Source organism: Equus przewalskii, chromosome 2 (assembly GCF_037783145.1).
Source record: "Equus przewalskii isolate Varuska chromosome 2, EquPr2, whole genome shotgun sequence".
Lineage (NCBI taxonomy): Eukaryota > Metazoa > Chordata > Mammalia > Perissodactyla > Equidae > Equus > Equus przewalskii.
The window spans coordinates 80,165,641-80,193,265 of record NC_091832.1 but is presented as its reverse complement, the minus strand read 5'-3'; the positions used below and the strand labels follow the sequence as shown (position 1 = coordinate 80,193,265).

The following is a 27,625-nucleotide window of genomic DNA, read 5'->3' as shown; positions in this document are numbered from 1 at the left end:
TGTGAAAGAGCCTCCCCTAGGGAGAGCGTGAAAGGGCAGAAGACCAAACTTGAATAATGCTAACATCTGATGGGTAGAGGAGGAGGAGCCAGAGAGACAACCAAGAGAAGGACAAGTGGTTAATGTTGTTAAGTGCAGAAGGGTTGGACAAAATGAAAAGTTGCTATTGGATTTGGATATGAGGAGGTCATTTATAACTTTGGTGAAAGCAATTTCAGACAATACTAGTGGGCTTTTTTTGTTTATATCTTTGATGGTGGGACTTGTTCACAAAAAGACAAATTAAAACATCTAGTTCTTAAGATTTTAGGTTCAGTTCACAAATGGTATTATTCTGTTTAAGTCTAGCAGATACTAGCAATTAGTTTTTGAAAAAAGTCTCTGATTAATGTTTGGTTCCATTTACAAGCTTGGTTAAACTCCTTAACTATTTTTACAACATCTTAAAATGTAATATATTTTATTCTATGTTTTTATACTTTAATTGCTGAATGACAATTGAAGTAGTTAAAAATTTGTTTTTATATAATGTACTTAGGGAATTCTTATAAATCTAACAAATTAAATGTAATTGTGGTGATTCTACTTAATACTAAATCTTCCTTGAGTGAATAGACACTTACCCACAATTGAGTCTGCCAAGGATTTGGGGAATGGCTTCTTAGCTGACCGTGATTTCCTGGTGTTCTGATTGTGGCTGCCAAGCCAAGTGCCTTTTATAATCACTATGCCAGACGCGTCAAACTCATCTAAAGAGGAAATCTCACAGCCAAGGTCCTTGAAATTCACATGCTGCACTACCTGAATTTTTTTTCCTTCCTGAGGAAGAATTGCTTGAGGAAGATTCACCCTGAGCTAACATCTGTGCCGATCTTCCTCTATTTTGTATGTGGGTCACCGCCACAGCATGGCTGGTGATGAGTGGTTTAGGTCCACTGCTGGGAACCAAACCCAGGCTGTCAAAGTGGAACATGCCAAATTTAACCACTAGGCCATGGGACGAGCCCCTGAATTTTCTGTGTATTCCCTGTCTGCAGCCCCCACCCTCCCACCCAAATGACTGTATCCCTGGATTGGAGTTTGCATTTCCTTGTCTTCAAGATGTCAATATCATCCCGTGTGGCTGTTAAGATCTTTGAACTTATGAAATTCTGCATTCTTTCCATATAATTTTGTCTCTTCCATCTGTAGCTCTTCCACATATGAAAAATGATAGCCAGTTGAATTTGCGACATCACTTATGGTTTTGTCATAGCTTTTAAGGTCGTTCTACAGATGGAAGGCAGACATAAGAACAATTGATTGACTATTAGTGGGTGAACCTACTTTAAAATAAAAGTAGACTCCTATGTTGAAACAAAATGTTCACAAAGCATAAGAAATGCCAAACTAGAGTGTTCCCATATATATTTAGGACATATTTATCTGCTTCCATAATAGGAATTTTCGTGTTGCCCAAGGGAGAGCTTATGATTTCCATTAATGTAAGCTCAGTGACGGATTTTTCTGTTTTATTCACTGTTGTATTTTCAGTAAATAGTGTAATACTCAGCATCTAACAGATATTCAGATATTTGTGGAATGAATAAATAAGTGAATGAGTGAATGTAGTTTCTGAATAAATGATAGATTGTTTAATATTAATACTGGAGTGAGCCTATTGTTTCTAAGTATTTTTTCCCCCTTTTTTCTTCTTTTAGGCAGAAACCACTAATAGTAGCCTCTTGCAGGTGCAACTGGAATGCAGTTTACATAATAAAGTGTGTCAGCAATTAAAGGTAAAATAAAAAATGTAGTGTTTTCTCTCTCCTTTCCTTCCTGCCTCTTTGCTTAGAAATACAAAATAAAACAGCACATTCTGTTCTCGGAGAAATACACATGTCCTTACCTTAAGTGCTTTTCTTTTTTATAAAATTTGAAATCAAAAAGTTTGGGTGATTTTTTGAGTTTTTTCTTTTTTTCCATCCCTCTGATCTCAGAGTTGTTATCTGGAATCTGATGATATTTTACGGCTACAAATGAGCATAATTCTAACGATGGAGAACTCTTCAAAAGAATTTGAAGAAACCACACAAGATTTGTTAGATCATCTCTCTATTATTTATGTAGCTACAGATAAATCTGAGACCTCAGGTAAGGTGGAATCTTTCAAAATTTTTATTATCATGTGTCTTGATTAACCTGCATCATCGTTCTATAACATTTACTTGTAGATGATATCGTTACACTCTAAGACAAAGGGCCTGTGCTTTCATTGTTAAGAGATTGTAATACTAACTGGTTCTCAATCTGCAACTACTAGTGCATCTGTATTATTTTGGAATAAATTCAGTGGCAACTGCAAACCATTCTGAGTTTCCTTGGGAATAATTTTTCTTGGCATTCTGGAGATAGTACACAAATTAGATGGACACAGCAATCTAATATAAATATTCACAAGGTATTTGAAATCTTGTGTCTCTTGTTCCACTTTTACTGATTTGCAGAAGCTCACTTGACCAAATCATGCTATTTTATTCTTTTAATAGTTGATTGGATGCTGGTTGTTCCCAGATTCCTGACAAGTTAGAGTAGTGTGAATTTTAGTGTTCATTTCTATGAATTCTATCTTTGAAAATGTATGTCCTACTTACCAGAAATAGCATAGTTCATCAGTTTGAATTTCTAAGAACTTTTGTAGGAGATACATATTTTATGATCCATGACATTTATAATGTAGGGTTTGCTATTATCCGTTAGTTATCAAGACTGTTCTGGTATGTGAGTGTATATATATATATATATATATATATATATATTTAGAGAAAGAAATGGTACCAAAATGTAGTTTTATATTGGCAGTCTTAATTGTTGGTCAAACATCATTTACTTTCCAGTCCTCAGAATTAGTTCTAGTGTGACGGATCAGCAGGAGAGCTTTCAGTCCTTTGGTTCATAGTTTTGGGTAATTCTCAGAATGGCCAGGTGGACATCAATGTAGAGAAGACCCTGATCCCATGAGGGTTAAAAGGAAGGCCATGTTTTGAGATCCCAGGCTTTTGTTTTTCCCTAGTATGGTCATCTAAATAAGGAAATGCGGGACTCTGTAATCAACAGGAGAACATAACTTTATTTGAAGCTGTTAGTTTCATCCGGAGGAGAAACAGTGTGACCCTAGATGGGTAGTTCTTCCTCATTTAGAGAGCCTATGTTGGGAGGTCAATCTTTTTGTAAGGGTCCTTTTTCTTGTGACTTAAAAGAACACCCAACAGAAAATAGCTCCTAGTTTCAATTTCAGTATTGAAAAATGAGTCACATTTTTTATAGAAACGTGTAATGCGATATTTTAACGACTATATTAAGGTGCGAGAATGAGATGGTTCTTTGTTTTAATCTCATTACTCTGATTCTTTTGGACAGATGATTCGGCAGTAAATATGTATATATTACATTCAGGAAACAGCCTTATATGGATACAGGTAATTTTAAATGCTTACATAAGGTGACTATTAAACTTACAAGTGTATATATTTTTTTTTTTTAAAGATTTTATTTTTTCCTTTTTCTCCCCAAAGCCCCCTGGTACATAGTTGTGTATTCTTCGTTGTGGGTTCTTCCAGTTGTGGCATGTGGGACGCTGCCTCAGCGTGGTTTGATGAGCAGTGCCATGTCCGCGCCCAGGATTCGAACTAACTAAACACTGGGCCGCCTGCTGCGGAGTGCGCGAACTTAACCACTCGGCCACGGGGCCAGCCCCACAAGTGTATATTTAATTACAGAACATGAGAAGTTTTCAGAGACAGATACAAGAACACTTGTCTCTATTCTCTTTTGCTTTAATTTAAGCCCTTGCTTGATCCCATATTTGATGAAGCTTATCAGCACCCCCTTCATGCTGTTAGAGACACATCTCCTGCGCAGTTGCTGTATATGCTTGTCTGAGCTACTTAGTTATTTTAACAGAGTTGATTCAAACTGGAGAAGTATTCTCCCAGCTGGGAGGAGTAATGCTGGATTTTTTTTTTGTTATAGGATGTACATCATTTCTCACAAAGAGATGCTCTGTCTCTGCAGTTTGAACCCGTACTCCTACCTACTTCTACGACAAACTTTACAAAAATTGCCTCTTTTACTTGCAAAGGTACAAATTTTAAAAATATTGGAAATTGTCTTTTTATTTTTGTTAACTAGTTGTTAGGGTGGCAGTTGTTTCTGTGAAATGACTCATGGCTACAGATTAGGCATGGTTTGAAGAAAGTGAATGAGTTTCTTTCAATACCACACCCTTAATAGTTCTTAGACATGGCATGGTGGAAAAAGCTATTATTGTTGATGCCACTTTTATTCTGCCACATATGGAGGATTTTGAATTTAGAGCTTACCTCAGTTGGTGATTTGAAAGACTAGGATGTAAATGTGTTTGGACGTGCTACTTTCATAGATAGAGAGGTTTTGCTGGCGCAGTTTTGTTTCTTTGTGTAGAATGCAATGCAGAATGTCAAGTGAGTATAAACCCAATCCTAGCTTTAGGTTGTTAAGAGTTAAAAAGTTCTGTAAAGAAATACAAATGGATTTTAAACATATGAAAACATTTCCTGCCTCACTTCTATTGAAAGAAATGTTAATTAAAGCAACAAGTACTGAGATGGATAAAGATGAAAAAGATTGTTAATATTCTGTGTTGGTAATGATTAAGGAAAAAACACTCATATTTTCGACAAGAGTATAAAGTGATATAGGCTTTTTAAAAGCGAGGGGAAATGGACAATCTCTATGAAAATTTAAGATGCATGTGTATGCTCTTCGATCCTTAATTCTACTTTTAGGAACTTATCTACAGATATACTCATATGTATTCAAAATTATACCTACAGAAATGCGTGTTGTTTGTGACAGCGGAACAGTGTAAACATCCACTGATAGGAGACTGGTTAAATTGTGGTTCCTCTCCAGGGGAGTGTAGTCTGTAGCTCTTAAAAGCATACATGGAGCCAGCCCTGATGGCCTGGTGGTTAAAGTTTGGCACACTCTGCTTTAGTGACCCAGGTTCCATTCCTGGGTGCAGAACCACACCACTAGTCTGTCAGTAGCTGTGCTGTGGTGGTGGCTCACATAGAAGAACTAGAAGGACTTACAACTAAAATATACAACTATGTACTGGGGCTTTGGGGAGGGAAAAAAAGTGAGAGGAAGATTGGCAACAGACGTTAGCTCAGGGTGAATCTTTCCCAGCAAAAAAAAAACCCCCACTAACTTAAAAAAATAAAAAGCATACATAGACGTGTGATGCAAGCAGTGTGTACATCTTGTTTTTTTTAAAGGATATCTATGTAGTTGTGTATGCATAGAACACCTGGAAAGATGTTCAAGAAACTGCTAACAGTTGTTTCCTCTAAGAAATTGGGAAACAGGGGTGAAAGGTAGACTTTTTCACATTTTTTGTTAGTGTGTGAATTTTTTTGGAACCATGTATACAGCTTAAAAAACACAAGAGTTGGGTGTTAGTATCAGAGTTAAGAATCAACACCAGTGATTTGATATGATGACCTAGCTCAAGCAAAGCTTAACAGTGTTGTTTTGATAAATCAGCAGCATTTTGAAATGCATTTCCACTTTCTCTCTGAGGCTCCTTCCTGCTATTTAGGTGTCTTCCTTTCTTGCTCATCCCTCCACATGCTCCTCTCCACCCCAGCCAGCTGAGCTGCTTGTGTCACCTCTATCATCTCTGGCAGACCCAAGGACTTTCCTCTTATTTACGGTGAATACAGATCTTTGCAAAGGGAAAGCCACAAAGCGCTGACTCTTTTTTTCTTTTTTTCCCCCCAAAGAAGAAATGAGAGGTTGGTTTGAAAAAGCGAAATGGTGGTAGTAGACACCAGGTTCTAGATAATTGGCAACAAGCTGGTCAAGACAAAAGAGGAGTGTTTGAGAAAGGATGTTACCATTTAAATCTGATGCATGAGTTTAATGGAGACAGAAAAGTGAAATAATTAAAAAGTTATAAATAAAACATATATCTTGTTTTTGTTCAGGCGTGATGAAAGCAAAGATACTTAGGCTTCACTTTTATTTCTTTATACCTCAAAATAGCTACATCATGTGACAGTGGCATGAAAGAAGATGTAAAGAAAACAAAAAACACTCCAACACTAAGAGCATGCCTCTCCTCTCCTGTGGTTCAAGGGTAGGTGAAGTCTGCTTTCCCTGAAATTGTGTTACCTTTTTTGGTCTAGAAATTATTTTAAACTATAACTGATAAGGCTTGTGTGATTCTCTCTCTCTGGACTTGCCGTCATGCATCCGTGCTGCTAATGCATTAATGCATAATGCGTTAATGCATCACAAGCAGTAAAAGGGCTCTTTGCAGAATGGGAAAGAGGAAGCTGAATGATTCAGTTCATGAAACAAATTATGGGAGAAAAATTATTGGCTCTGTTTTTCTGAGCTGCAGGCAGGTCCTGGTTTTGCTCTGGTGGCCTCTGTGAGCTGTCCTGGTCCTTACCAGGCCTCTTTGCCTCCGGCCTTCAGATGCTCCACTTGGGAGCAAGAGCGTTGAAGAAACGGATCTGTAAGCTGATTTCCAACGCCAACTTTCGTTCTCTGCTCTTTTGTACAGCTCCTCTTTTTGCAGTCAGGGGCTCATTCGAGTGCTAACAGTTGTCTCACACTCATGGCTGATAGCATGCACGTCCTGTGTTCACAGGTATTTTAGAATGGACTCCTCTGCAACCCAGTTTCACATAGAGACTCACGAGAACACATCAGGAGTTTGGTCGATGTGGTACCTCAACCATTTTGATCGTAGTGTTGTATTAAATGACGTGTTTGTTTCCGAGGAGACCAAGCACATTTTAAAGGTACATATTTTTTATCCAAGTTTTAGGTTATTGTAAGCTTTGTTTAAGGTCAGATGCTATGAAATTAGTATTGATAAAATTTAATTTTTACCTAATGATTTTTATAGCAAGCATTTGTCTTTTTAATGTTTTCATAATTACTTTTATGATCTCTTTTTTAATTTTTTTAAACTATTGTTCAAGGAGGTTAAAGGGACCAGGATATATCCTTTAAGGATTTTCACACTTAATGTTATTAAAAAATATCATAATGTATAGTTTATACTGAAAAGATTATGTTTAGTAAAAATAAGCCTAGTTCATGATAAAATAGGTTTTGGTAAAATACTGCCTATGAAAATTTCAAGATTACTTTTGTGAAATTTAAAAACAGCATATTAAACATTACATAAAACCTAATCATTCATCTAAAAATCTTTCATTCTTTGACCTGGAAATAATTGAGTAAAATTATATTTTTCAGAAGTCTGGAAGAACTATAGTATCATACTTTATAATGATTTTAATCATAATTAGTGTTAGGAGAAGTAATTTCTCTTGCTTCTTTTCTTTTTAGATTCTGAATTTCACTGGCCCTTTATTTCTACCTCCAGGCTGTTGGAATATATTTTCTTTGAAACTTGCTGTTAAAGACATTGCCATAAATCTATTCACCAATGTATTTTTGACTACAAACATAGGTGCTATTTTTGCAATACCTCTACAGATTTACTCGGCACCCACCAAGGTATTGTTTGCAACTCTATATATGTGTTAAAATTTTTATAAAAATTACTGTTTCTTTTTATCATCTTCTAGTGCTTGGGTGTTATTGGCTGAGTTAAGCTCATGTTCTTTAAGGCTGTTTAAGAAGTTGAAGGATATTACCAGGCCAGTCTTAGATGGGAAATTGTTTAAATATGGAAATCTGTCTTTGAAAAGAGTTTCTGTTTTTCATAAGATAATTTGAAGTTCTTGAAAGAAGTAAGGCGTTACAAGTAGATGAGTCTCATCTTCATTTATTTCCAGAATTTGTAGAGTAAGGAAGATGTGCTTGCTATAGAAAACAGAGTTGAGATTTTAGTACATATTTGCAAGGACTTCAAATAAATTAGATGGTTAAATGCTTTATTTAGACCTCTGGTAAGTGACTCTCAGTTGCTTGTAATCTTTGAATTTCTTTAGTGGGCCAAATTTAAAGCCTGAAGGGTTCACAATTAAGAAAATGCTTTCTAAAATCTGGGCAAATTGTATTTAATTTAGATCTTTATCTTAAACATGTCTCATTTTTTCTTGATGTTTATTTCTTTTCATTTAGTTACTGTTATTGCTTCTTTTTGATCCAAGCTATTCTGTATAACACCAGATTCTAATTTTTCACTATGAGACATTCATGCAACCATCTTTATGATTTTTCTCACTTATTAGCGTTGGTGTTTCATAGATAGGAATGCCTCATGTTTAGCTATAAGTTTAAAGATAGGACCTCTAAAATTAAGCTAAACAATATGTAAGGTTAATTCCATTCATCCATGTTTTGAGCAGGGGATATTTCTTAGAAATTTCCTTTTTCCAGTCAAGAGATACATAGAAGAGTGAGTGGGGGAGGGAGCAGGCAGGTTTCAGGGATGTGTGGAAGTAACAAGTCTGTGCTTTCCCAAGCTGTAGGGAATGGAACATTAATTTAAATGTCCCGAGTAGCACGGGAGTTGCTATAGATTGGCATATGTTTATGAGAGGATGAGAGTACAGGTTTTTGAAAAAACCTACTAAGAGTGTCCTGAGACTAATTTGATCTTTAATCCAGAAGGCAGCTTGGTGTCTTTGGGGTATGAGTATTGATTATGGTACAGAATCCACTGTCACGATCCTTCCTGTGAGAGAGAGTTCACAGCTCTCATTCAAGATTAAAGGAAGCTAGGAAATCACTTTCTAGTTGTCTGGCTTCTGGTTAAAGGGAAGTTCACTGAGGTGGAGGCCAATGTCTGCTTTGCATTTGAGTGCGTTAGGATTTTTATGTTTAGTGTTGTGTTTTAAGTTATTCATATATTACTTTTCAATCTAGGAAGGGAGTCTGGGTTTTGAAGTGATAGCACATTGTGGCATGCATTATTTCATGGGAAAATCAAAAGCAGGTAAGTATCTTGCCCTTAGGCTTTCTCTAGAACTCTAGTTTGGGGTCGGGTGGGAAGTAGTGAGGAAAGTTAGCATTTGTAGATGGAATAGTTAGTCCTGTGAATGTCACTGCATCCTATTCTATTCTTAAAGAGCAGAATCATTAACAGAATGGCTTGAAATTGTTAAGAATCCTCCGAAGACATCCACAGTGCTGGTGTAAATAATGCCCCCTTAAGTAGCTTGTACTTTCATAAGAGAATTTTTCAAACACATTATTTGATCATCCTAGCAACTGTGTCTCCAGGAAAAATGGGAAGGTTATTCTGGTCCTCTTATAAAAGGGCTGAATAGAAGTTAGTAAAAATGATTTGGAATTGCATTTGAAGACCTTAGTTACAGGAGCATAAACATCTCATTGAGGGTGCTAGTTGTTGTGTGAGACCGAAGGCCACAGAGTGTGGATATAGAAGCTACTTCTGTTTTTTTTTTCCTGCCTTTCTATTTATTAAAATATTTAAGGAGAGTATTATAGTACAGAGATTTCTTTTGGGAAATTCTCACTTTTTTATCCTGATATGCTCTTTAGCACAGACGAGACAGAACACATAGACCAGAGAGGGTGAGGTGAACAGGAGACCAGTTTATAAACATGCACCCCCTCCAGGCTGAGCCCCTGTTCTGTGCCCTCTGAGGAGGACTGCCATTGGTCTGTCAGTGTTCCACATGGTACCCCAGACACTGGCATCTACATGGAAGCAGTTTGGGCTTTTAGATTTAAAGCTATTAAGAAATGGTCCAAATATAATTTTAACTCGTTTCAGGGTGTATTCATGAGCCATGTGTCTTTTGTGTTATCCCCTTTGCATAATTCGATTTAGTTTTGTTTATACATGTTTGTTTCATTTGATCTATCATTTGCCCTTGAGTTAGAGGGACTTTAGTAAAGCAGTCCAAGGAGAGGGGCGTTTATCCACTTGCCCATCCTCTCAGTTTGAGAAGATCAACAGTCAGCCCTTGGCATTATTTACCAATCGAATTGCCTTTTCTCTAATTCTAAATATGAAATCTGATCTAACTTTTAGAAAATCCGAATTGGGAAGGGAGCCTTTCTCTGGATCGATCTACCTGGGATGTGGATTCCGAACTTGCAAATAAATTGTATGAAAGATGGAAGAAATTTAAAAATGGTGACGTCTGCAAGTATGTCTTCCCCTGTCTTCCTTTCTTGTATTCAGCATTGGGGAGACACAATCACATAGTACTTTTTTGAAATTGCAGTACTGAATTTTTAATAATTGGTATTTTTCTTCAGCCTTTTATTTTGACAAATTTCAAACCTCAGAAAAGTTGAAAGTATAATGCAATAAATACTCAAATATTCCTCATCTGGATTCACTAGTTGTTCACATTTTGCCGTTTTTGCTTTATTTCTGTCTCTACATCTGCATCTATGTGGACACACTCACACATTTTCATTTCGCTGAGTCATTTGAAAGTAAGCTGTAGATATCATGGTACTTCAACCCTCAGTACTTTATTAGGAAATACTTTATGGATTATTTTGACTTTTTTCCTCAAGTTTACATTCATGTTAAACATTTTTGGGAAGAGTACTAATTACTTGATTGGTCTTGTGTTCTTGTCATTGCATCACCTCAGAAGGGACATAAATGCCAGTTTGTCCCATTATTGACATTGCTAAGTTGAATCATCTGACTCTCTCCTTGTGTGTGTGATGGATCTCTCTGCACTGCAGACACGTTTTTCCTTTTGCAATTATTAAGTAATATGTGCTGTGATAATTTGAGATCCTATAAATTTCCTGTTCCCTAAGAATATTTCACCCCATGATTTTAGGATTCGTTGATAATCCTCGCATGGGTCAGTTGTTAGACCAATGGCTGTAAAATGATGATGTGTCTAATTATTTTGTTCATTCTCCATTCTTTTTAAGCATCACTGTGGATTCTTTGGTCATCAGCACCATTACCATCATTATTTTTGACGCTAAATTGTCCCAGATTTGGCTGATGAGAGCCCCTTCAGGCTAGCTTGTGGGGTCCCTTTAACCTGTTCCCATCATTCTTTGAGCCCTTCCTTTCTTTCCAGTAAAACAGCATGTTCGAGGATCATCTTTACTTTCTCTTCCTCAGACCCAGAATAAGCCATTTTTTCCCCCAAGAGTCCTTGTTCCTTTTAGTAGGAGTGATATTTAGTGAGTTCCTTTTTTTATATCAAAATTATTTTTCATCATAATTTCTTTCTTTATGGATTGCACAGGAGGACTGTTTTAGGAATGACTCGCTTTGCCCACTTGAAGAAATCCAAGGAGTCAGAATCGTTTGTTGTCTTTCTGCCTCGTTTGATCACAGAGCCGGGCCTCGTGTTAAACTTCAGCGCAACCGCCCTGAGGAACAGCGTGGTGAGGATCGTATGCCTTTCACCCTCCTCGTCAGTGACACCCCAGCTCTTGAGTTTTTACGTTACCAGAGTCTTTCCACCTCAAGAATATTGTTTTAGAACAAAAGTTAATTGGAATTCACTATTAAGTGACACACATATGCCATTCAGTGCTTTTAGTAGGGAGGTGTCCACAGGACAAAATAATGAATAAACTCGAAGCAGACAGAAAGTGCATAAAACAAATACATTTTATGATGTTTGTATTTAATTCGCAACCTGTCAGCAAAGAAAGTATTCAACTGCAAACAACCGAGAACATCTTGACTAACACATGGTTAAACAGGAGTTAGTTTGCTTCATAACGAGCAGTCATAACGAGCAGCTCAAAGGAGAGAAGTCTCAAGCTGGTGAGGTGGCTCTGTGATGCTGTCGTCAACCAGGCTCTGTCTGTTCACTCTCCCACTTCAGCGTGTTGACTCCTTCCTGTGTGTGCTCCTCTCATTGAGCTCCGGTGACAGGAAGAAGGGCAAAGGGACGGAGGTGACACCAGCAGACTTCCGTTCACGTCTCCTAAGTCTCCTTGCCAAAGGACCATGTTCCATATGATCTGAGTCGTAGTTTATATCCTCAGGCACTCATTAGGTTTCTTAGGGATGACGTCCTCAGACTGTTTTGAAAAAATTTTTTACTTCGAAATAATTTCAACTTAGAGAAGACTTTCAAGAATAGTACCAAGAACTACCCCAATAGCCCTTCACAAAGATTCATCAGTTTTTAACATTTGCCACACTTGCTTTTTTATTTCCCCTCTCTCTCTTTCCACACACATATTTTTATGAGCCACTTGACAGTCAGACATTATGCCCCCTTGCTTCTAACTGCTTCAGTGTGCATTTCCTAAGAACAATAACATCCTCTTACATACCAGAGTATAATTACCAAAATCAGAAAATGTAACATTAATCAGAATAATGTTATCCAGTCTGCAGTCTGGATTCAAATTTTTCCAATTATCCCACTAGCAAACTTTATAGCAATTTTTTTTTTTCACTGGCTCAGGATCCAATTCAGGATCTCGCATTGCTCTGTCAGGTCTTTTTATCTTCTTTAATCTTCTTCAGCCTTTCTTTGCCTTTCATGGTGTAGAGATTTTTGAAGTGTGCAGGCCATTTTTTTTTTCAAGAATGTGCCTCGATTTGATTCGTGTGATGGTTCCCCGTGATTAGATTCAGGTGATGGATGCTTTGCGGGCAGATCTCTGGAGTAACGCTGTGTCCTTCTCGGGGTTTTTATTGTCCTTTCCCCATCTCTAGGTGAAATACTTTGTGGTGAAGAACCCTTCCTCTCTGCCAGTCTCCTTGCAGCTCCTGCCTATCGCCTTGTATCCTAAACCTGAGGCCGCAGTGCGTCTGCTCCACAAATGGTAAAGTCCCCGGGCAGGGAACACTTTCTGATGGGCCGTTTGGGAAATCCTGTTAAGACTTGAAATTCTTTCAAGTCCTTCACATTTTTCACCCAGGACCTGTGCTTGGATGCACATGGTATTAACCCATGTACCTTGGGCACCCTGCTCCTTGGTACATATAACTTGATGGAAATTTCCAGTTGTGTTTGTTACGTGGCATCTTTAGCGTTACTATGTCAAGTCCAGTTCCCAGCAGAATATTCTTGTCTTTGTTCAGGGAACCTTTACAATCATGATCTTTCACATATACTCCTAAAATTTAGAATCTACATCATGATGATCTCTGGGCAGCACAAGAAGTGAGTTTAGTGTTTTAGTGTATTTGAATCTAGTGTTGTTAAAGAAGATAAGATGAGCGTACTGTTAGTTCATGTCTGTTATATCTTATTTTCACGCAACAATCACAGTTTCACTTAGAATGTTTCCTCCTTTTGGCTTGGTTGGATCTGCTCTTATCCTAGGGTTTCTCAACTTCAGCACTGTTGACATTTTGGACCAGATGATCCTTTGGGGGACGAGGGACTGTTCTGTGCTCTGAAGGATGTTTAGCAGCGTCCCTGGCTTCTACCCAACAGATGCCAATAGGACCTCCCCAGCTGTGGCAAGCACAGATGTCTCCAGACATTGCCAAATGTCGACTGGGAGATAAAATTGCCCTTGGCTGAGAATCACTTGCTATCAGGTTCTATAGCCATGAACCATTTGGAGAAGAAAAATTGCTTCACATTTAGAGCTTTTGTCACCTTATGCTTCTTTACATTCTGTGCTGCCAAAGCCATTCATTCACAATATTTACGGAGCACTTACAATATGTCAGGTACAGTTCGGGGGGGGGCTGGGACACAGTAGTGACGGGACATGAACTGGATGTGTGTGCAAATACACATGCTCACATATATATAAACATGTATATGTGCACACATATATTATTCTTTCTTTATTGGCGATCTGAATGCTATTTTCAACATTTGTTTCTTTATAGGTTTGGCACCGATCTGCAGATGATTAATTTCACAACCGGTGAATTCCAGCTCACCAAAGCTTGCCCCTACCGGGTAGGATATCGTCTTTAAACAGAAAAAAGAATGCTGACGAACCAGACACGTAGCATATGGGCCTCCCTGATTTATGTTTCAAATGTCTTTGCGTAATACATGTGGCTCTCTTATTTTTATATTCTAGGCATTAAGTATACATAGCAGGTTTTTCCAATTAACTAATGCAGCAGGAGTCCACGGTTCATGTTAGCCTGTAACGTATTTTAACTTGATGATTTAGATTCAAGTGAGTGAAGAAATAACAATTGAATCAGAGCTATGTAGAAAACCATAAAACTTGAGACTCCAGAATGTATAATTCTTTTAAGATTCCTTGGCCCCTCTCAAGTTCTTTTTCAGGCAAGATAAGATAAAACCAAATACATTTAAAAAAAAAATCTCTTAAACTGGCTTCATGTTTGTAGCCAGTCACCCAATTTCCATAATGTTCACCACACCTATAAAAAAGGATTTTTCTGGGGGCCAGCCCCATGGCGTAGTGGTTAAGTTTGGTGCCTTCTGCTTTGCCAGCCTGGGTTTGCAGGTTTAGATCCTGGGTGCAGACGTACACCACTTGTCAGCCACGCTGTGGTGGCAACCTACGTACAAAATAGAGGAAGATTGGCACAGATGTTAGCTCAGGGCTAATCTTCCTCAGCAAAAAAAAAAAAAACAAAACAAAAAAACAAAAAAGGATCTCTCTGAAATTCTTAAGCCTCTGGACACTCATGAGGTCTTGCAGAACTACTTCAGAGAAGGAATAAACATGTCAGGTGGCGAGGATCATTTGACTGGGGACTTGGCAGCCTTGTGTCTGAGTTTTTGCTCAGTAGTTCTGTGGCTCATCGTGTGTAGCTGAGTGTTTTTCTTACAGGTCTTCTATGTATGAGATCAATTTAGAAGTGGAACAGCTGTTAAAAAAAATACACATGTACACATATGTGCATAACTGTATTTCTAATACTCACACATATTTAAATGCCTCGGGTTTATTTTTCTTTCTTCACACTTATCCTTCCAACCATGTACTATTGGCTTTAGGTTAATGTGAATAATAGGAAGAGGGAGACCACAGATAATCTCCAGCTAAGAGTTAAAACTAATCAAAGCAACTTTTTAACTAGATTTTTAACAGAGATGTATTTACAGTAGGAAACACATGAATAGCAAGCGTTCCTCTCTCCATGTCAGTGGTCTTGTTCTTGCTAGCAGCCTGTCCTGCTCTGTCCCTCTCATTCTTCTCTCCACTGAGCAGTCTTCTGGGGCTGTTGGCGGTAAATTAGTCCAAACTAATAAGAGACATTTTCCCTTACTGGCATTGCATCATATATGATTTGAAATTCCAAAAAAAATACTAGTTTCTTTCACATATAAATATTCTATTCAGATTTGAACAAACGGTGCAACTCATTTGGAAAAAGTTTTTAATCTGTGATTGAAGATTTTCCCCAAGAATATTATACCTTTTGTGATAAAGGAAATTATTACCTTTGTGAACTTATTACATTGACAGCAAGAATAGTTAATATCAATGCCTTTGAGACTCTTAAAAATTTAACTTAAAATTCTTATTAGAACTCTTTGTCATGTAAAGGAAGGCCTACATTTTAATTTTGTTTGTTTGCTTTTAGAAATGTAGTTCCTTTGGTTTAGAGCATGTGGAAGTGGACATTCAAGGTTCCAAATCCAGAATCTTCCATGTTCTAGCTATGTGACCCTGGGTAGATTATTCAACTTTTCCAAGCTTCGTCTTTCTCATAATAATGTTTGAAGATTCAATAAGTTTTATAGAATGTTCAGCATTCTATATACCTTATTATATTCCAGTACCTGGCATATAAGAACCATTTAATAAATGGTGCTGTTATTATTATAGTTTTAATACTAAAAATCAGCATTCAGTATTCATATTACATGTCTAAAGCAAAGTTTCTCCCTTCATGAAGTTTATAATTCTAGTGAAAATAAATCAAAAAACATCACTGTTTCTTCTTTCAGGTAGCATGGGAAATTCTAGAAATAATTGAAGGATAAAACAAATTTAAAAGAAACAGAACAGAGGAATATTACCACACAGATTATATGATTAGAGCTCTAAGAAATTAAGTTGTCTTTAGTGAGGAGGAGCTAGGAAAAGCAGTGCCAAGAGGGGAAATGGTAACTAAATCTTGAATGTTAAATTCAGAACACAAGCTTTTGTCAGAGAAAGCTGGAAATCTTGGAGAGAACAGAGGAGGATATGAATGAAGAAAGATCCTTATCCTGAATGGAGAGACTGCATGTAATAAAGATGATATCTGTATAACCTTCAATTCAGTGTTGATGAGACTTTGGGTTGTCTTGCAGTGGCTGGGTGGTGTGGTCAGATCCCTGGGGCATTCAGGCAGACGTATTTGGTCTGTTTTCAAAGTGATGTTTTACAGTCAGAGCACCTTTGCATAGACGGCTTCTAGCTCCAACTCCCATCCAAGCCGGGAAGCAAGTCCCCTTTCCAGTGTCTATGTCAGGTTGTCCTGCAGCCTCTGCGTATACTTCTCAGCTATGACTTGGGAACTGATTATTGGGGTGAACTCTCAGGATAAACGAGTTCAACAGGTTGATGAGAGTGGTCAAATCTGGACACTAAAAGAAAGGCTGTCATGTTTGGACTCTAAAATGCACGTAGTGCAGACAGAAGCTCACTTTACGGGAATTGTTTAATTGCATTTATTAAATTTGCAGGGTATGCATTCTGAAGAATCCAGGTTTGGCATCCTCCACTTACATTTGCAGCCTTTGGAAATGAAAAGGATCGGTGTAATTTTCACGCCAGCTGACTATGGAAAAGTGACCTCACTCATACTAATCCGGTAGGTGTGTCCCTGTCACGGAGTCTGTTTCTTTCTTGCTGACTCTGCATCTCTTTCTTTCAAGAATACCTAATCTCTTTAGCTGAGAGTTGGCATGTCCATCTCAGTCAGGCCTTCAGGGATGAGGCTGTGTTGCATGTTAGGACGAGGTGGTGGCTAAGAAGAGAAGCTACCTGAGGAGCACACTTAATCCGCCTGTGCCTCCATTTCCTCTTTTGTAGAATAGGGAGTGTGTGCCCTTCTCTCCAAGAGCGGCAGTCCATTTCACTCAGCATCTCATCTGGTGTTGTCACAGAGGGCAGAACACACACATGAATGCACACACCCAAGCACATGCACACACAAGCACACACACATATTTACTTCTCTGTCCTTAGCTCAGAAAAATAATTGAAACCCTGCTGTATACATTTTCATTCTGCAATATTTGGATTTACAGCCCTCTCTTATCTGTCTTCCTTCTGGAATTCTCTGGACGGTGGACAATAGAATTCTCTGGACAAAAGGACAATAACTGAAACAATGCTTAGTTGAGCCTGTTGGCTCTTTTTACTTCTTTTCTTTCCTCTTAAATGAAAGTTATTGCTAACTGATTTAAGCAGCTAAATGTTTTTCATTCTTTAAGTATTTTTCATCTTTAAGTAGTCTTTATTGAGAGTCTTCTTTCAAAAATTTACAGGAAATACAGATCTATGTTGAAGCTCTCTGCAGTGGTGAGAAGTCTAACAAATTTAATTTTTAATAAATGACATTTTAGGGTTTTTTTTTAAGTTTTTCTAGTGTTAGATCAGTTGGCAAAAACTTCCTTATTCTGGACTTGCTTTAATGTATCATATGTGTTTGTTCTTGTGCAAGTGAATGCTACTAAAAAGAAAATGTACTAAAATAGAGTTCTTGAAAGAGTTTGTTCTATTAAGCATTTTAACTAAGACTGCTAATGCCCTGTTGGCAATGTGTTTTATTTTAAACCCGTTCTCCATTGAAGAACAAAGGTCATAGGAAGTGCAGAGAGAAACTTGACCTCATCCCAAGTTAAACTCTCAGACTGAAAAAGAAAGTCTAGATTTTTGAAGTTGTTTATTTTTGGTGGTTTCTATATTGATAGACAATATTTTTCTGTAAATAATATCAATCATCTAACGTCACTTAAAGGCTTTTAAATGGTTAAATAAAGGTTTTTAATCCTTTAGATAAAGATGTAAAGATATCTGTATATTTTGCATAGTTAGAAATGGATTCTCTCTCCCCTCCTATAGTATTTACATTAATGAGGAGTGGCTTTTGGTCCAGTCTGCATCATTTAGACATCATCTTCACTTATCTTATTTCTCTTAATGAAAAGGCAGAAAAGCTAGTCTGAATTTCTGTTTGACCACTAAAAACTTGAGTAGATATATGTTATTTGTTGGATGACATTTTAAGTCTTTGGTTGGAAAAAAAAAGTAGAATTTTATTTCTAGAATTATCCCTAAGGCAGAATTTCTTATCGTCACAATTGAAAACTCATTAATTCACCCTGTAAACAATTTTTATCAATTTGTCTAAATTTGTAGGTGTTTCTCTGTGGCCCCCGATTTATTTCTTCAGGTTTTTTCTTTTCCCGCTTGCCGGTCTGATCACCACCCGGGTGGCTGGTGATTAGAAACACATGGATTTATGTTGTGGGCTGAGACTGGACAGTGACCCGGATCGTTCCCTCCTTGCTGTGGTCAGCTTGCTTTGACTCTACCAGCCTTGGCAGTTTCCATTGCCCACGAACGCCCCTTATTCGTGAGATGGCAGGAGATGCCACACTATTTAAATTGATTTTTTTTGCAAAACTTTAAAAATGTTTTTGCTCAATAGGAATATTTAAATTCAAGTGCCTTGTATCTCGTGCCTCTACTGTAATGCCTTTTTCTTTGCGTCTCCTTTCACTACAGGAATAACTTGACTGTCGTGGACATGATCGGCGTGGAAGGATTCGGAGCGAGAGAGTTACTGCGAGTGGGCGGGAGACTTCCTGGCGCGGGTGGTTCGCTCCGATTCAAGGTGCCCGAGTCCACGCTGATGGAGTGTCGGCGACGTGAGTCCATGTGGCGATCTTCTGACGGGGAGGCTGGGTGCGAGAGCCCAGAGCAAAAGGGTTCTATGAGAAGAATCTTAAAAAATGACAGTAAATTCGTTGTACTGATGCAAAGGATTAGATGAGGCAAACATTTGAGCATGTACAGGCTGGTTGGTACTGCTTAGAACATTAGACTTAAATATTTAACCCAACTTAAATGATAGATATAAAGAAAAAGAGGTAATTGTTAAATTACCAGTAGAGTATCAAATATTTAAGGTGACTAGTATGACACTGTTAATTTGGTTATCAGTTACTTAATCATAGAAAATCACACCAAAATGATGAATGGAGAGAGACTGAAGGTGTGCTAACCAAGAGCTTTATGCAGTAGTGGAAATATTCTGTATCTGTGTCATCCAGTACAGTAGCCACTTGCTACATGTGGCTAATGAGCACTTGAAATATAGCTAGTGTGACTGAGAGAATCGATTTTTAAGTTTATTTAAATTTAAGTAACCATATATGTCTAGTGGCTACTGTATCAGACAATGGCAGATTTAGAAATTTCTAAATTATACATGTGTTTAAATATTAAATGCTTTTAAATTAACTTATATTAGTTTCAAGAACTTCCTTAAGAACTAAAAAAAGCTGAAACAGTAGATGTAAAATGGATTTTGGTACATTCTGTCTTGTTTTCCTGTTATTATTTTTAATTTCTGTGGCACACTGAAAGTGTTTTAGAATAACAGTATGTTTCCTGTGGTAAAAGCTGATTGGTGAAACTATTGGATAATTTATAGTGCTATTTTAATGCCTGATTGGAATTTTTTTTTTTAAGAAAACTATGCTAAATGAACACCAAGTTTGTCAAGATTTATTAGCCATTTTGCATTCAGAATTCTTCATCAGAGTGTTCATTTTCCCATTCATTCATTCAATAATTTAGAGTTGACTTTGAATGATAGAATTAAGGAGTAATATAAAAACTATAGAACCAGATAAAATATTAGTCTTTCTATGCGATAGATTGTGGACTATAAATTTATAGGAATATTTTAAAGTTGTGATAACTCTTCCTTTTCTAACTCTCATAAAATGTGCTCTCATTTATTGTTGAAGATTTAACTGCTTACTTCATCTTAATGTGGTGTGTGTTTGAACTGTGTTTCCAGTAGCTGTGATGGATTTACACAGAAGCACATACACCCTCTTAGCTGGCTCCTGTTCAGTGGGAGTGAGGATCCCCAGAGCAAAGGGTGTGTGGTGGTTAGTGGTAAATCCAAACTGTTTGGCTTCTGAGAAGAATAAACGTTTGACCTTAGCCTATAATAAGTAAAAGAGCAAAGAAGAGATTTTGATTACTTCTGGTACCTAAGCAGATCATTTAACTTAAGAAAAATCTTGACTAGTTAAGTATTTTTGTTGTATTCTGATAATATAACTGAATCTGTAAGCATTCTAGAAACTAGATAGAAATGCTTTGAGCTTACATTGATTTTTTTCATTTTAATAATCATGGTTTGTTGATTCAGTAAATTATTTTAAATAAAATTTGCAGCTCATATATACTAAATATCACTTTTCATCCTTACTAGAACTGAAAGACAGCAAGCAAATTTTGTCTATTACGAAGAGCTTTAAAGTTGAGAATATCGGACCACTTCCTGTAACTGTGACATCTCTGAAAATTAACGGGTATAATTGCCAGGGTTATGGATTCGAAGTGCTAGATTGTCATCAGTTTTCCCTGGACCCAAACACATCCCGGGATATCAGCATCGTGTAAGCCTTGAGCTTTAATCTTATTTAAGTTTTGTGATGCATTTAACGTAATGTGGGGGATCAAAACCTTTTTTCATTGGTAAGAAATCTTAAGTTGTTTTTATATAAGTATTTCTCTTACAGAAGTAAGAAGTTTTGCTGCCATTATGATTTTGTTTTGTTCTTAAAACAATTAAAGTTCTTCAAGGTGAATCTTTTGTCATCAGATTTACTCCAGACTTCACCTCTTCCTGGGTCATCCGGGAGCTGACTCTGGTAACGGCGGCAGACCTAGAGTTTCGCTTCACTCTCAATGTGACGCTCCCTCATCACCTGTTGCCTCTGTGTGCGGACGTGGTCCCAGGACCCAGCTGGGAGGAGTCATTTTGGAGGCTCACAGTCTTCTTTGTCAGGTAAGGGACCACCTTCTCCACTGAGCAGAGAAGCCGTCCAGGCGAGCTGCATGAAAATGTAGATTGCCTGGGTATAATCGAAGCATGTGAATTGAGTGGAATTTATAGTGCTTTGAGAACGCTGATGTACATCAAACAGACAAAGTAGTCACTAGTAAGCTTTAAGATAATAGTAAACTAATTGTGAGAGATTCATAGGATCTAGAAGCATGATAGACAGTTGTGCTCCATATGTGTTGGTTGTCAGTCACAGTCGAAGATACAAGTGTTATTCTTATCAGCTCAGTGCAGTTGCATTTTGAGATTAGAAGACTAGAAGGACCCTTTTAGAGTGATTTTATCCTGGAGGTGTCTTTAAAAATTGAATTGGACAGTTGACTTATAAATACACATATTTTTAGAAACTTTTTTTTTTAATCTCAAAGAAATGTCAGAAATTATGATGTCGTACATCTTATGGAATTTTAATACAGTAAAGCTAGTCTTTTTAATGCCAGTCAGAAGCATGCAGTAAAGAACCTTGTTGCTTTCCTCCTCAGTTTGTCCCTGCTGGGTGTGATTTTAATAGCCTTCCAGCAAGCACAGTACATTCTGATGGAGTTCATGAAAACGAGGCAGAGGCAAAACACTAGCTCCTCTTCACAGCAAAACAGCGGTCCGATGGACGTCATCGGCTCCCACGCTCACAAGTAAGAATTCTTGGCGGGTGGGGAGAGTTCTCACCTTTGAGATTACTCGTTTCTGATTTCATTTGAAGGTAATATAAATTTTTATTCCAAATTTGTTTTTGTAAAGTTTTCTTTAAGTCATTGTGTGACGGCTATAACATTTCTTTTATTATAAAATAGACTCCACATAAGGACTTAGATTTTGAAACTCACGGAGCTTTAGAAAAAGGAAAAGTAGAACTCCTTAATACACACAGTACCGATCACTACCTCTTTCTCATGGATTTGGAAACAGGGGTAGAGTTTTATTCCGTTTGCCTTTATGTTGAATGTTTTTCTTCTTAAATTCAGAAGCAATTGCAAGAATTTTCTCGATACCTATGGCCCCTCTGATAAAGGCAGAGGGAAAAGCTGCCTTCCAGTGAGCACGCCGCACAGCAGGATCCAGAACGCTGCCAAGAGGAGCCCGGCTACCTACGGTCATTCTCAGAAGAAGCACAAATGCTCAGTCTATTACAGCAAACACAAAGCCAGCACATCTGTTGCCAGCAGTGCCAACACTACTACTGAGGAAAAACAGACTTCGGCCCTGGGCAGCTCCCTGTCTGCCCCTAAGGAGGACGTGTGCACTGATGTTATGGGTGAGAACTGGATAAACCTCAAATATGCAAGTGGCATAAATGTCAACCTGCAGAAGAATTTAACCCTTCCCAAAAACTTACTAAATAAAGAAGCAAACACACTGAAAAACACAATTGTGGTCAATCATACTTCTTCAGAATGTCATATGAAGGAGGGAATACAGACATGTATGTTTCCTAAGGAAACGGACATTAAACTTTCAGAAAGCGTAGCTGAGCTCAAGGAACAGGAGCTCTGTCCTCTGAAGACGCCTAAGAAACTACCTGAAAATCATTTGCCGAAGAGTTCACCTCAGTTGCAGTCAGACTTGCCAGAAATTTCCAGGAAAAATAATGGTAATCTTCTTCTCTTTGATGATTCTTCCCTCCTGTTTGTCTCCAGTCTGTTTTTAATGGAATTTGTTGTCACCCGTGACTTTAGATTTAATTGCGGATGCTGAATTTTCAGTTCATGCACAAAGTTTTAGGAAAGGTGTAAATGTTGAAATAAGGTTTGTAAGATGAAAAGTTTAGGGTGAGGCACCAAGGCTTTAGAATGTCATGGCTAAGAAGTTTACTTTTTAGTCCATATGTTTAGAGGGATGTGAAATCATATTTGATTGTTGGGAGGACTCCTTTTCCTAATTTTTTTTCACCTTGCTTTTCAAGACTATTTGCAGAAATTAATCAGCCCATGAAATGTGTCTGACTAAATAAAAGTTACCAACTTCCTATGTTTCACAACTCCCACCATCTCATGCTCCTTGGCCCTAGTTCTTCACTAATTGTGTCCCTTGCTTAAAAGAACACAGATGTTCTCTTGTAGCAAATACAGTTAATGAAAATGCAAGCAAATCTAGACTAGGCAGACTACCTACCTGTAAAATTCGCGTTAGTCTTTACCCGATCCCTGTGACCTCTGGTATAAGAGCCTGTGCCTATTATTTTTGTCCATCCTGACCATTTTAAAAAGCACATTTCTGTTCCTGTTAGAAGTGAAATTTTGGACACTTTTTAATCTGGAAAAATTATTTACCTTTGATCTTATTGAAACATTTAAGTATAAATAACTTCCAGTTTTTCACTCCTTGATATTGTAAAGAAGGTTACAGACACGTTATGGATTGGTTAATTCTAATGAGCTTTCTGCGTTTAGTCAAAAATGCCAAGGCATGAAAGGACATTTCTCATTTGAAAGAAAGCTGGAGTCCTCTGGGTGGAACATGGTGTGGGCACTGCACACGCATTCCTGGTGCACCTTGTTCCGACCTGTTTGTACCGTTGCTCAGGCAGCGGGGCATGTGTTTGAAGTGGACTCCTGTTTGCAGGGTCAATGCTGTCTGCTGTGTCCTCTCCACCTGGCGTGCGAGCACGCCCTCTGGACAATGCACTCAACCAGATCTTCAAAGTCATAGCATACCTTGTCTGGCGGGGTGGGTGGGGTGCCTATTGCTCTGTTTGTGTCCCGGGCACTTTCTAGGGCTCAGACTACAAAACTCTCATGAAAGGGTGAAAATATGGGGTGAGTCCAGCTGGGCTTTCCTCTTGTTTTGTGTGTCATTTTGGCCAGAGCACAGTATTTGACTAGGCTGAATTTACACAAACTTACAATCCTAGCTGTTTGAGAGAATTGTCCTTCCAGAAGTGCTTCTTCAGTGGTCCACTGCATCCATCAGATGTCTGGGTAAATGTGCCTGCAAAATGCAATGGCTGTGGCATTGTGGATAGATGGATGGGAGGGACCTTCTGCTGCATCATAGTATTTTGAAGAGGATGCAGTGTGGTGGTGTGGACCAGCAATGTTGTGCCAGAGCAGGTCAGAGGATTTGAATTCATGCTTCAAGATCCTCCTGTCCAATACTGGCTGTTTGATGCCTATAGTTGAGTCTGGATGACCATATACTAGCACTTCAGCAAGTGTGAGTAAATTTAATATGGGAGTCTATAAACATAGGGTTTGCTTATATCATTGTAGATGGCAAACCTGCCCAGAATCTTTCCTTCCTCTGAAGATTACTGGTATGTTTATAATGAATGTTTTAAATGGAAACAAATCTCTTCCTACAAGAAGTTTTTTAAACTACCTTTTGGCTGGATCAGCAGCATGTTAAGTGGTATCGGGGTGATTGTTGATCAGATCAAGTAAGAGTTGATGAAAGAATGTTGGCTTTCCACCATGTTCATACCAGCAAATTCAAAGGTGCTAATTCCCAGTCCCGTATTTCTCTCCAGAACTAATATGTCAGCAGGAGATTCCTCACAGCGACATCCACTCATTGGCATGCATTTGGTTCTGACTTTCTGTTCCCATCACTATTCTAGGAGAATATCAAAGAGGTTAAAAAGTCAAAATTACCTGCCATCAATTTACAATTAAACATTTCAAAGAATTGAAAATTTTAAAAATAGGAAAAGATTGAGAAATCTAAGGGAAGAAAATTGTAGTTTGAAGGAAGGACTTGGAGGGTTTTTTTAGCAATATTAAGGGTTTGGGGGTTCTTTTGTCAAATTTTACGGGAAAACATTGTAATAAACTAGCAGGTGGCGAACAGGCATGTCATCAGCAGGGAACCTGTGATGTGTAAAGAATGCTCAAGAATGAGAAGACCATGTATATGTGAACCTTCCAAGTTTTCACTTCCACCTTTGAGCATTGACTCTTTTTTGTATTTTGAGAAGTATTTACTTTATGGAAAGCATATTGTTTCCATCTTAAGATCCTTTCTAGAATCTGAAGAAAATAGCTTCAGTCTTGTGGGCGGAACAAAGCCCCCCGATGGTTGTGATCCTGCTGGGAACTTCCATTCACTCAGTTGAACCAGTTGGTGTGTTTGCCACATTTTGCCATTTCTCCCAAACTACACCAGTGTTCTTAAAAACAAATCTACTGATAAGATTGCCTTTGGGAAAGGGGGCCAGGGGAGATGGCCTCTCTCCTGAGTGCCTGACATGATTTTCTTTACCTATCAGAACTTTTGAAGGCACCTGAAGAATTGTGTCTTCTCCTATTTTGAGGCATTTTATTTTCTGAGTGTAACTTATTGTGTGAGAATAAAATGTTCTAAGGTGTGTATTAATGCCTCTGGCTACATGTCATCGTTGTTGTTGAGAAACAGATTATTTTCTGAATAACAGAAAATAGTATGTTATCCCTTTCTGGCTCCTTTTCTCCTGCTCCTTCTGAGAGGCCTGTAGTAAATCATACATTAAAATTCCCGATAGAGATGAGGTCTGTTGACAGATTCTTCAGGCTCTGTTTTCACGCACTTGTTTTTTGGCGTCAACCTGTCAAACAACTGTGAAACAGCTACATTTTTCAAACATTTGTTAAATGTTCCAGAGTCTCTTGATCATCTCACAAGAGTGGGCCTTTATGTGTAGTGTAAATGATCTTTTGAAATGTGGCTCTTTTCAGATGTTTATAACTATTATTTTTTAATTCTATGATCGAAATAATATAGATTTAGAATTAAGGCTGAGGACAAACTGGTGCTGGCCCCAGCACTATGAAAGAGGAATAGTTAGCAAGTTATTTCATTGCTTTCTGCTTATAATAAAGGATAATAACTTTTAAATTTAATAATACTGTAAGCCTTGAAATTAACAATACATGAAAGTTTCCACTGAATTCGATAATACTCCAAGATTTCTGAAATACCAACATTTTCAGAAAATTTAAAAATAGTCTCATTTACTTATAGACACTGATAACTTGAAGTGAAGATCTAGCGATTTACTCGAAATATGGCATATGATTAGATTTGAGACTGTAAAACTTTAAGCAGGATTCTGGCAAGTTTATATTCTTGTTCCTTATTCTTCTATTTGCTTTTTATCTTAGTGGCTCAAACACTCTCACTCTGTGAGATAAATGTCAGAAAGTTGCATAATACTCTAAGCAAGCATGCTTAATAGAATAACATGGATTGGCTCTGTTTTTTAAATGAAGTATATACTCATGGTATTTCTAAATTTTTGAATATTCCATGTTAGAATTTCTCAAAGCCTTCATGAAGAACTTACTAGAACTCATTTTATTTTGTTTGTCCTGATTCTTGGCCCTGCAGAAGGCATTACTAATTTTCTAAGGGACTCTGCTTTACCACTTTTTTGAGGTGGTTTAGTGTTGGATATTGAATTTGTATCCTTCCTGAGACACTTTGATGACTAATACGTTTAGTGCTGTTCTTGACCTGAAGAAAACGTAAGGAAGTCCATTTTTCTCATGAATCAGGACTCTAGGAAAATAATGGCACATTTTTTGAGGAGAGTATCTGTATTCTGTTTCATACTTTTGGGTTCCAGAATCCAAAGCGATGTCTTTATTTATGATTTTATTTTCTGTTTTGGACCCTGACTGCCTTGCTCTTGCCTATTTCCTTTACTCCTTCGTAGTTTCAGATTTCCTTAGATATTTTCCACTGTGGATGTCTAACACCCAGTTTGTGTTGTAGAGGAATTAATGCTTCCCCGGCATTTTTATAGTTATGTAATATTTATGTAATTTTCTGTTAACAGAAGTATGCTTACCTTTTAAGTGTTATTTTAAAAATGGATGTGTCTTGCTTTGAGTGAGTTCAATTCGAAGCTTCCGAATTTCAGAATCAGAGGGGATCCGACTGCTCCTTTCATTTTGGGATGAGAATCTGGCCTTCCCCCAGGTCCCCACAGGGCCAGATTGGAGCCTCTGCTGGTATCTGGTCAGACATTCATATCACCAGAGCCTGCAGCCTGCTTTGCTGTGAAATCTTGGCGCTGTGCTCATCTGAACTTTCTCAGGTTGCAAAGGTATTGGAAGGGATTCTCAGCTAAAGAAAAAAGGAGAGGGTGTTGAAATACTTTGTTTCGTGTTAGAACACAGAGGCCAGTTATTATGGGGCTGAAGTTGATTTGACTTTATTTTGAAGTAAAAGATAGAAGGAGAAATACGTTTATGAATGAAATCTCTTGAAAGAAAAATGGAACAGTCATGTTTTCAGATGAGGTTCATACCAGCACCACCCTTTGCCTTGTGCTTCATCTCCTGCTCATTCTGCCGCTGCAGGCACTGTTCCCTGGGGCAGGTGGGCATTTGTTGCAGAAGGAGCTGCCCTGTGTGTGTTAGTGGTGACCCTTTACATTTATATCTGTTCTGGTTTTACCTTTATAATAATCAGGCAGGGTAGAAGGTGGTATTTTTGTTTTATAAATAAGGAAACTGAAGCTCAAGTAGCTTAAGAGACTTTCTTTGATCATAAAACTAATCAGTGGCTGAGTCTTGGCCAGAACCCAAGTCCTTACCCCTCTCTCTGCCTCCCCCAACTTTTTAAAAATTGTAGTAAAATATACGTAACGTAAAATTTACCGTTTTAAATTATAAAGCTCAGTGGCATTAAGTACATTCACATTGTTGTACAACCATCACCATCATCCATTTCCAAAAC

At 37.8% G+C, this 27,625-nt stretch overlaps 1 protein-coding gene across 2 annotated transcripts in view; it reads left to right on the top strand.

Annotated features, from left to right (window-relative positions):
- Positions 1 to 27,625, top strand: part of TMEM131L (transmembrane 131 like) — a 150,205-nt gene that overhangs the window by 96,975 nt on the left and 25,605 nt on the right. For both annotated transcript variants that reach the window (XM_070608848.1, XM_070608849.1), the window contains exons 8-25: positions 1,701 to 1,778; positions 1,980 to 2,133; positions 3,400 to 3,458; positions 4,012 to 4,120; positions 6,070 to 6,163; positions 6,683 to 6,836; positions 7,393 to 7,563; positions 8,881 to 8,950; positions 10,016 to 10,133; positions 11,214 to 11,355; positions 12,650 to 12,759; positions 13,784 to 13,856; positions 16,560 to 16,687; positions 18,610 to 18,752; positions 20,336 to 20,522; positions 20,729 to 20,914; positions 21,454 to 21,603; positions 21,934 to 22,559. In XM_070608848.1, the coding sequence (XP_070464949.1) occupies positions 1,701 to 1,778; positions 1,980 to 2,133; positions 3,400 to 3,458; positions 4,012 to 4,120; positions 6,070 to 6,163; positions 6,683 to 6,836; positions 7,393 to 7,563; positions 8,881 to 8,950; positions 10,016 to 10,133; positions 11,214 to 11,355; positions 12,650 to 12,759; positions 13,784 to 13,856; positions 16,560 to 16,687; positions 18,610 to 18,752; positions 20,336 to 20,522; positions 20,729 to 20,914; positions 21,454 to 21,603; positions 21,934 to 22,559 (2,752 nt within the window). The remainder of the gene's footprint in view (positions 1 to 1,700; positions 1,779 to 1,979; positions 2,134 to 3,399; positions 3,459 to 4,011; positions 4,121 to 6,069; positions 6,164 to 6,682; positions 6,837 to 7,392; positions 7,564 to 8,880; positions 8,951 to 10,015; positions 10,134 to 11,213; positions 11,356 to 12,649; positions 12,760 to 13,783; positions 13,857 to 16,559; positions 16,688 to 18,609; positions 18,753 to 20,335; positions 20,523 to 20,728; positions 20,915 to 21,453; positions 21,604 to 21,933; positions 22,560 to 27,625) is intronic.